The sequence below is a fragment of the Eptatretus burgeri genome, chromosome 16 (genome assembly GCF_056783735.1).
Source record: "Eptatretus burgeri isolate ZD-2024b chromosome 16, Ebu_testis_v1, whole genome shotgun sequence".
NCBI classification, from domain to species: domain Eukaryota; kingdom Metazoa; phylum Chordata; class Myxini; order Myxiniformes; family Myxinidae; genus Eptatretus; species Eptatretus burgeri.
This window is the reverse complement of record NC_140976.1, coordinates 39994250-40005337: the sequence shown is the minus strand read 5'-3', so window position 1 is coordinate 40005337 and position 11088 is coordinate 39994250. Positions and strand designations below refer to the sequence as shown.

Below are 11088 nucleotides of genomic sequence, written 5' to 3'. Positions count from 1 at the left end.
AAAAGTGGGCGTGAATGCATTTTGATCCATAAATTTGCATATAGCGACCGCCCTCCAACGCCCTGGAGGCGGGGCCAAATCGCCCCTCGCTCACCGATTGGACGGCACAAAAGTGGGCGTGTGTCGTTTTTGATCCGTTTTTGGAGCGGAAAATCCGTGACTTTGTACACGCTGTTCGGCGCGCGCCCTGCACGAGTCCAACACCGGTACCCACAAGCGGCGCAAGAACGGTGGCGATGCGACGGTTGCGAGGTGTGACGTGAAGCGGCGCCGCGGTGGGTGGTTGATGTTGTGGTTGGTGGTGGTAATCATGGCGGTTGGTCCAAAATAAAGATAGTAAAAGAAAAACGGCTATCCTGAAGAGTCGCAGCACGCATGAATGACATGTATTCCCACTAGACAACGGGTTTGGGCCTAACTACACATATACTTACCGAGATATCTCACCTAAGGGACCTGAATGGTGGTTTGCGAATTTGGTAACCACAACTATATATATATATATATATATATAAATAATATATATATATATATATATATATATATATATATATATAAATAATATATATAAATAATATATATATATAAATAATATATATATATATATATATATATATATATATATATATATATATATATATATATATATATATATATATATATATATATATATATATATATATATATATATATATATATATATATATACTGTATATATATAATCGGGTGCAGCCAAATGACACTGCCAAGGACATACCGGTTAAAAGGAACGGATGGTTGGGAATAAAGCCCCGGCTAAGCTACACCATGACACGAATCGCCTTGCATCGTCCATGCTGGATCAATGAGAGAAAAGACGAAAACGAGCTGGGAACATTTCTTCAAAGGATTTATGAACAGGCAGGCGAGGAAAGATATGTGGCACAGTGAATGTTGTTTATTGTTGTGTGTAGCAGGAATAGGAAGAATGTGAAAGGTGCGGCAATAATACAAGAAACTTTCAAAAGCAGACAGAGCAGAATTATCCCGATATAATTCTTATACAATCTTTTAACTGAAGCAAGGACAGGCGCCAGGAGACACACACACACACACACACACACGTTAATGAAGAGAAAAAGGAAAGGAGATGAGGTTAACAGTCTCTCAATACCTTGCATGATTGCCCGACCGCACCACCAATATGTTTTGGGGGGATGCTCCACTGGGCGATAACTCCCTGACAGCTGGCGCATCGTCTCTTGCTTCGTGGCACTTCTTGCAGCTCACGTCGGTCCAGAGAATGAGACGTGACTGTCGGGCGTGAAGGGAGGGACTTGGGTGGAGCCAAAAGCCAATGGGTGGAAAGAGGTGGAGTCCGAAGCAAGTGGGCGGAGAAGGGCGGCGAGGTGGTGAAGAAGGCGGAGTCAGCAGGTGAATTGGTAAAGGAGGGGGGAGCCACCAGGCGAATGGGGAGGTTGTCAGTCCCAGGCCATGACGAGCAGACAGGAACAGTGCACAGGAAAGATGACCACCAGCCCAGGACGAGCAGGAACGACATGGTGGCTCCGCGACACGTCCTTTCATAGACCCCGTGGTGTGGGGCGGGGGAGACTACCCAGAGCGATGTCGTCACCCGAATCAGGCGCTCTGTTGGACCCCGGCCAGCACATGGGCCAGCCGCCATGATCGGAAGCGGCTACACTTTACTTCCGGCCAGATGGTTCCAAGCTGCGGAATCGTCTCGCTCTGAACACCATGACACGAATCGCCTTGCACCGAACCCCGTGATATGAATCGCCTTGCACTGAACTCCGTGCCGTGACCTGCGGTTGGCGCCGGCCAATGTGCCTGCTCCGTGGTGCGCCACGCGGCCCGAGCGATCCGGCCGCACAGCATGCCTCTGCCTGGTAGCAGCTGCATCGAGGCGGAGGTGCGGAAGGATGTCTGCCGTCTGTAGAAGACATTTGTGGCCATCGTGGTGAGCGAAGACCGATGGTAACATGTTATTGTAACCCCATGCGCAGACTCGACCAAAGATGTGTGTTATTCGTGCCCCGTTGTGTTAAATGATGAAGTATCATGGGCTGCGCGTGAGTCCGCCATTGTACCCGTGGTCAGTGTGCAGGTCCGCCCGCCATTGAGCATGCCCCGTAGAGTGCGCGCGAGTCCGCCATTGTACACGTGGTCAGCACGCGGGTCCGCCTGTCATCGAGCATCCCCCTACAGTGCGCGTGGGTCTGCCATTGTACACGTGCTCAACGCGCAGGTCCGCCCGCCATTGAGCATGCCCCGTACAGTGCGCGCGTGTCTGCCATTGTACACGTGGTCAGCGCGTGGGTCCGCCATTAAGCACGTGGCCATTTATCAAAGGCGGTGTCGTGTGCACCGTGCCAGCCCTAATCTGTGTCAGGGAATTGAGGGAAAGGATTGGATATAATTATTAGATGGAGATTTGGATTGAAAAGGGGACAGATATATTTATTAATGGAGATTTGGATTGAAGAAGAGTGCGTCACGTGCATACTGTATGTTGTTAGCATTTGGTGTGTTGGTTACGCCTCTGATCACCTGAACAGTGGGTGAGGGGTCATTGTTGTTGGGCACATGTTCCATGCAGTTTATTGTTTGCTTCTACTGTTGCCCTTGGTCTTCTGTGAGGACTCATTCTTGCGCGAAGGGCGCGGCTGTGGTTTTTACCGATGGGTGTCCGAGCGGAGTGCCTGCCGGCCTCGCGAGGATCCCTTGGTTGGATTTACCTCAGGAATAGTGAAAAAGAAAGAGTAGGAATGAAGTTCGGAGGTTTAATCAGACCTAACGATGAGATTTACACAACGCACTGTCCCGTTTGACCCACTAGACAAGAAGGAAGGGACTCTCTGAACATACATTAATGAAATAATTGTCTGGGGACCACTGTATGTTGGCTGCTATTAGTGTTGGAGGGATGTGGTTTCCAGAACTGCAACTATATATATATATATATATATATATATATATATATATATATATATATATATATATATATATATATATATATATATATATATATATATATCGGACCCGCGCGCACTGCACGGGGCATGCTCAATGGTGGGCGGACCTGTGCATTGACCACGTGTACAATGGCGGACACACGTTATATACTTCCGTGGAGTAGTAGTGTCTGCCTGCTGGTAACTTTTATGATCAGATTCCTCCAAACATCCCTTCCCATGAACTGCTTCCGGAGCTCTTTCAGAGGCAGCTTGGTTGCATCTTTTACCCCACCCATCCAGCACATTCAAGATCTGTGTCTTCCTCTTTTTCCCTCAACCATCCTCAGCATGGTTGACTTCTCCAGACTTGCGTTTTCTGCATGCATGACATGACCAAAGTATGAGAGTTTGTTTTCACATCAGCACTTCTGATGTACATGGTGGTCTCATTACCTCTGCCACCTAAGGTGAATAGAGGTTGTTTTCACCCCTGTCTGTCTGTCTTTCTGTGAAATGGATATCTCAAAAAGTTGTGGATGGAGTCGGACAAAATTTAGTGGAGAGATTGGGTGTGAGACAAGGACAAAATGATTCGATTTTTGAGAAGATCCGGATCTGCATCCTCGACATTTCCAGTGATTTTTTTTTTTTTCACCATTGAGAGATAGGGCCAAAAATGATTATATCGCATGATATTTCAAAAACTTGTGGACGAATTATGACAAAACCAGGTTAATGAGATGGTTATGTGACAAGAACAAGCGAAACAGATTTTGGTTCAGGTCCGGATCCAAACATGGCTTATCAAAACTTCAACTGTTTAGCCTGGCGGAGGTATGCGCTCTACCGAGTGCCATTCTCGTTTCTTGAATTACTGTTTTGTTTATTTTTTTTGCAGTCCATGGAATTTATCACATTCGTCTCCAACACCACATTTGAAAGCTGTCAATCATCTTCCTTTATTTCTTTTTCACTGTCCATGACTCACGTCCATGCATTGCAACGGAAAATACCAGAGCATTCACCAGCCTCCTCTTCATTTGTATTGCTACAGTGTCACGTCTTGTCACATGTTTCAGCCTGCTTATTTCTGTCCCGTCTTTGTGTAACCTTTTCTGTGGCCCACACAGAACCTCCATTTATATAGTTATTGTAGAGGAATTGAATGGGTGGGAGGGGTTAGGGGTAAAAATGAAAGTTTTTATTTTTTTTTAATTATTATTGCTTTTTATTATTTTATTTTTTTCGTGCTAGCCTGAAGCTTTCTCCATGGCAGGTCTCTCGTGGATCCTTGGTAATGCTGAGGAGCTGCCCGTGGCTGACAATAAATTTGACATCTACTCGATAGCATTTGGCATTAGAAATGTCACGGACATCCCACGGGTAAGAGGAATTGATTTACTTGTTGTGAGAATTCAACTTCTTCATTTCAATTAATTAAATATTTTACATATGGGAATTACAGATTTAGTTGGGACTAAAAAAGTCTGATTGGATGATGCAGAGGAGGTGCATTCATCATATTGGGGTTCAATGGATGATTGGTGCTTCACTGGCAGGACGTTTCATCACAATGTGTGATATGCAAACAGCCACTTACGTGTTTTCGTGGAATTGGTTTTGTTTGCATTTGGATGCCATTTTTATTGATTGTTGCCTTTTTCCAAGGCTTTGGACGAAGCATACAGAGTATTGCGTCCAGGCGGAAGGTTTATGTGTCTCGAGTTCAGCCATGTGACAAATCCAGTTGTAGAAAGGTAACAAGATGTGACCCTGGATTTTTAATCATTGTGAACATGATTCGTGTCCACAAAACCGTTGTTTGAATTGTGATGCTCGCCTCGAGGTGGACTGCAACATTGGCTGGTTTATCTCTGCATATTATTAGATGAATGTGTGAAACTATCTGTTTAAATGCATTGAAAAGTTATCCCTCCAATACTCTCAAGGCAATGTGATCACTCGAACCTGAGCAGAATGCATGATCAGTGATACCATTCACAAGTTCTATGGGGATTTTTTTTCAATATAGACATACACACACACACACACACACACACACACACACACACACACACACACACACACACACACACACACACACACACACAACATTGTTTCACCGCCCCTCCCCTCGTCTTATTTATTTATCTATTTCCATATTGCAGATTGTACGACATTTACTCATTCCAGATTATCCCGGTTCTTGGAGAAGTGATAGCAGAAGACTGGAAGTCTTACCAGTACCTGGTTGAAAGCATCCGGCTGTTCCCAGATCAAGTGAGTTTAATTATCCAATTGAGGGTCATGATGTGGCCACCTTCGCTAAATTATTTCAACACTACAATGTACATGATGCATACAGTGCAGAAGGAGCATTCAATATCGTGACTTTAATATCTTCTTTTGTATGCGGTCCATGGCTGCGGGTGCTATCATTCTTCTCGGGGTGTGGCTTTTCTGCTGGTGCAGTGCCTCCTATAGGTTAGAGCAGGATTTTTTTTAATTGGTTCAGGATGCTGGCGATAACGCGTCCACTCTTCGCGAAGAACACCGTGGGATCTTTAACGTCCACCAACTAATGCTGGCAGACTGGACGCCCAGTTTAACGTTCATCCGAGAGACAGCACCCACGTTGATGTCTCGCACTGCATGCAAAACCCCATGGTGACAGCTTATAGCTGAGACACGATTCAAAACCAGGCTAGACAGCTAAGAAAATAAGCGAGTGGACACACCTCCAGTGTCTCCAGACCATCCTCTCAGCGCTGTCTTATGTATGAAGAAGGTTTAAAGATGGCATGTTTAATTGAAGAGCTATGCAGGCAACAAAAGAGAAGACTGGCCACAGCCTATGAACAATGACTTGTTTATTGTATTGCTGCGAAGATGAGTGTACTTAATGCCGTATTAAAATCTATGCCAAAGGGTAATTTGGAATGTCGTTGACATACCACTTTCTAACGGGCATTCGGTTTTGGGGTATACCATTCTTTAGAGGAAAATCAACACATCTACCTGATCTCCAGTCGCTTATCTACGTTCAATATGCCATGTCTGTGTGACATCCTCTTATGACAGTTTTCATCTTGCAGATTGTACGACATTTACTCAACCCTCCTGTGTTTAGCTCACCTGGAACGTAGTTCCCGGGAGCTTATTGGATGGCGCGTCGTCTGTCTGTCCGTCCGTCCGTCCACAAATACTTGCAACTTCTCTGAAACTACACATATGATTTCGATGAAACTTTACCACTACGTTCATCACCATGGATGTAGTAAAGTTTGTTGATGGCATCACAAAAAACATCGTCCCCTGCGGGGATCTACAGGGTTTGCCCCCCAAAATAGGTATTTACTTTCTTCTCAGAAACAACAAACACAATTCCGTTGAAACTTGACTGCAACCTTCATCACCCATGATGTACCGAAGTTTGTTCATGACAGAAAAATCGGGCTTTGAGGGAGTGTAAGGGGGGGGTTGCCCCTCAAAATATGTATTTGCTTTCCTCTCTGAAACTACAGTCGTGGCCAAATATATTGGCACCCTTGCACTTTTTTCAAATAATTCACAATTTTCTTGAAAATAACTTTAATTTGACAAAAGTATTTGGCCTCCACAATTCTTTATTTCACTGTTAATGTTACAGAAACATTGTTTTTGATTCCGAACTTAATATATGCTTTAAAATCAGAAAATAATTATAAACAGCATTGACAAAATTATTGACTCCCTTGACTTGATATTTGGTAGCACAGTCTTTGGACAAAATAACGAGTCAAGCGTTTCCTATATCCATGAATGAGCTTCCTACACCTCTCTACTGACAGTTTGGGCCTACTTTTCTTGTGCAAACTGCTCCAGTTCTCCCAGATTTGAAGGGTTCCTTCTCCCAACTGCTGTTTTCAGATCTCCCCACAGGTATTCAATAGGATTTAGATCTGGACTCATTGCTGGCCACTTCAAAACAGTCCAGCGTTTTGGCTTGAACCATTCCTGGGTGCTTTTTGAAGTGTGTTTTGGGTCATTGTCCTGCTGGAAGACCCATGACCTTTGACAGAGACCTAGCTTTCTGACACTGGGAAGAACATTGTGCTCCAAAATGCCTTGGTAATCTGATTTAATGATGCCATGCATACATTCAAGACACCCAGTGCCAGAGGTAGCACAGCAACCCCAAAACATCACTGAACCTCCTCCATGTTTGACTGTAGGGAAGGTGTTCTTTTCCTTGAAGGCTTCATTCTGTTTTCTGTAAACATAGAGATGATGTGCTTTTCCAAAAAACTCGAATTTGATCTCATCTGTCCACAGGACATTCTCCCAGAATGATTTTGGCTTGTTTGGGTGTGTTTTGGCAAACTCCAGTCAGGCTTTCTTATGTCTCTCTCTCAGCAGTGGGGTCCTATTGAGTCTCCCACCATAGAACCCCCTTTCATTGAGTTGGCGATGGATGGTTCAAGTTGAAACTGTCGTACCTTGTGTCTGAAGGTCAGCTTGAATCTGTTTTTCCACTGTGGACCCAAATGAGGAAATCCCCTATTTTCAGTCAAAATGAAGAAATTGGAGTGCCGAGCTGTGATAAAGTACCTTTGCAAGAAAGGCTTGTTGCCCAAGCAAATCCATATGGATATGGTAGCGACATTAGGGGATGATTCTCCTTCATATTCCATGGTAAAGAACTGGGTAGCTGAGTTAAAGCATGGCAGAACAAGATGAACACAGATCAGGCCACCCTGTTGAGGTGGCAACACCAAAAATGGTGGACCAGCTGCATGAATTACAACAGTGTTGAAAGACAGACGAGCAACCATCAGGCACATAGCTGAGACATTAGGTGTCAGTTTTGGTTCATTTTATTCAATCCTCACAGACAAATTGGGTATGACAAAGGTGTCAGCATGGTGGTTTCCCCGAATGCTGACAATGGACATTTGATGTGGACTATTCAACCGTTTTCATGCTGATCCGGACGACTTCCTCCAGCAGATTGTTACACCCCAGGCAAAAATGACATTCCTTTCCTGCAGTAATTCTCTGCAGACTACTGTAGTATGTGAGAATACAACTCTCATATACTACAGTTCTCACTGTCGCATTTTTGCTTGGGACAGAACGAGACTTTGATCCTGAGACCAAGCAGCAGCACATGCAGCGGAAACACACTGGGTCCCACCCCCTTAAATGTTCAACAGGACATCATCAAGTGGAAAGGTCATGGCCATTGTGATGGTGTGATAATTGGGAACTTCTTTGAAAAGGGAAATGCTATTACCAAGGAGTATTGTTCTGATGAACTGCACCGATTGCATGATGCGGTTAAGCTCAACGTTTGGTGCACGTGCAAGCTCAACTCCACATACAGCTCAAAGTTTGGTGGCTACTGCTGCGAACTGGGGGTGTGAACTTCTGCCACAATCATTCTACTCACCAGGTCTAGCCACATCAGTCTTGGATTTCTTCCTTCACCTGAAAGAAACAAATATGAGAACTACAACGCCACTCAGTGGAGAGCATACCTCTGCCAGGCTGAACAGTTTCCGTTTTATATCCCACTGATAGGCCGGATCTGGATCCGAAAAAAAAAATATATAAATGACCGTTTTTACAGCCATTTTTCCCTGCTGTGCAGGGGTTGGCTTTTTCTTGAGGCAATGTTTTATGGCCGGATGCCCTTCCTGACGCCAACCCTGGTCGCCTCTTATGACACACAGGGATATGGTACACCTATTCTAACCGGGGCATACACCGGGACCAGTACACTGATACTCATTTCGCCGACCTCGGAAGGATGACAGGCTGAGTCAACCCCCTGGTGTTAATTCAGCAGCCAACGGGGCTTGAACTCAGGACCCTGGGATCCCAAGCCACCACCCTAACCACTAAGCCAACACCAGGCTACCCAGATCTGGATCTGAACTTGAACCAAAATCGAATAGGCTTGCTCTTGTCACCGAATCAACTCGTCCACCAAGTTTTCTCATTAGTCCTTAACGTTTTGAGATATTGTGCTATATATTGTTTTTGGCCCTATCTCTTAATGGTGAAGAATCACTAATAAAAACTAGAAAGAGCAGAGATTGCAGACACTCGCCAGAACTTTTGTGGTGTTTGTGTACTGGTGTGTTACGTAATTAATAAGATACATAATTAGAACTGCCATTTTATAAATGCTGGCAGTGATGACCGGGTACCAAGATGTCCTGCTTTGATTGGACACCTGACCCAGACCCATGACGTTTTTTTTAAAATTATTATTAATCAATTTAATTTAGAATGGGATTAAAATAAATTTAATTCAAATGGAAGACCAAATAGGTACAGTCCTGCATTGGAGTAATCAGAAGGAACCCCCCCTCCCCCCCCCAAAAAAGCAAAGGTCAAGTCATCAGGAGAAACCTGGATAGATTTCGCATTTCAGGTGCTACTCCTTCACCCTCACACCCATCCAGGCACAGCCAAGTGAGCCTTATTGAAAAATTAAATTATCCTAGCTGCCAAACCATGTGACCGATCAATTATTCCGGAACAAACTTGTACACCCAAGACTTGGAGAACATTTCTGTGAAGTTTCCCCTCAATCTGTCCAGCTGTTCTGGAGAAGAAGAATTTAATTGGATTTACGGTAAATCCAATATGGATGCCAAACCATGCGACATATTACGTCATATGTGTGAACCGTTTGTTCCTCATGGATAGGCGGTCATGCTTGTAAAGTTTTGCCTCAATCTGTTCAGCCACTTCAGAGAACAATATTTTTGAAGGTTATTTATATATTTATTTATTTTTAACAATATGACTGCCAAATCACATGACTGATGACATCATCAATTATTTTTTTTCTGTGGACCATTTTGTCCCGAGATGACCCTCAAATTTTCATACTGATCAGATGTAGCGTTCTACTTATGCAATTATGACGTCATAACGAGGGCACCTATGACGTCATAAAAAATCACATTCCCTATGAGGAGTACATGCCGTGCGTGTGCCAAGTTTCAATTTTTTCCTTGGTGTGCTTTCAGAGATAGAGGTCTAAAGTTTTCCCGTTTTCCAACATGACTGCCATGCCACGTGACCTATGACATCATAATTATGATTAAAACATTCTACATGAGTAGTCGCAGCAATGGTGAAAATTTCGTCTCAATCGGACGAGCAGCTGCGGAGAAAAACACGAAAGTTCTGTGCGGACAAATAAACTAACAGACCCAAACGCAATACCCTCTCCTTCACTGAGGGCAACTATGGTAGCTGGATCCAGATCTAGATCTTCACCAAAATAGTGAATTTGTCCTTGTTACACACCCAACCTGTCAACAAAATTTCATCTGAATCAATCCATAACATTTTGAGATATCCCCCTCGCAAAACAAGCAGACCGGGGTGGAAACAACCTCCCTCCACCTTTGGTGGTGGAGGTAACAACAATTCTGTGATGGCAGTTGTAGGGAACTTCCTGGCATGGCACGATAAGGAGTTCTACAGAATGTGCAGAGCCAAAGATAGTTGACCGATGGATGAGGAAGTACATTGCCAGGAAAGGAGATCATGTTGAGAAATAGTGAAATAAAAGTGATTGTACTGAATAGTGTTTTCCTTAAACAAACTGATCACCTCGCACAAAAATGGGGCCTCAAGTTCATCCCGATTGGTGTCTTGTTGAACGTAAAGGGTCACCATTGTAAAATACTTTCCGTGGTTGCACCACTTGATACACTATTTTATCGTATCACGTGATGGATAAGCCTGGTGTTGGCTTAGTGGTTTGGGTGACGGCTTGGGATCCGAGGGTCCTGAGTTCAAGCCCCGTTGGCTGCTGAATTAAAATACACCAAGGGGTTGACTCAGCCTGTCATCCTTCCGAGGTCGGCAAAATGAGCACCAGTGTACTGGTAAGGGAGACACTGCATCAGCGGCATAGTCGCGTCCCAACCAATGATGCAACCAGCAGCCACAGGCTGCACGAGAGAGAGAGAGAGAGAGAGAGAGAGAGAGAGAGAGAGAGAGAGAGAGAGAGAGAGAGAGAGAGAGAGAGAGAGAGAGAGAGAGAGAGATGGATAGAGAGAGAGAGATGGATAGAGAGTGAGAGATGGATAGAGAGAGAGAGATGGATAGAGAGAGAGAGATG

The 11088-nt window shown here is 44.4% G+C and overlaps 1 protein-coding gene across 2 annotated transcripts in view; it reads left to right on the top strand.

Moving 5' to 3' along the window:
* The window catches only part of COQ5 (coenzyme Q5, methyltransferase), a 34182-nt gene that overhangs the window by 22204 nt on the left and 890 nt on the right, over positions 1 to 11088 (top strand). For both annotated transcript variants that reach the window (XM_085859543.1, XM_085859542.1), the window contains 3 exons: positions 4234 to 4340; positions 4626 to 4714; positions 5126 to 5237. In XM_085859543.1, the coding sequence (XP_085715669.1) occupies positions 4234 to 4340; positions 4626 to 4714; positions 5126 to 5237 (308 nt within the window). The remainder of the gene's footprint in view (positions 1 to 4233; positions 4341 to 4625; positions 4715 to 5125; positions 5238 to 11088) is intronic.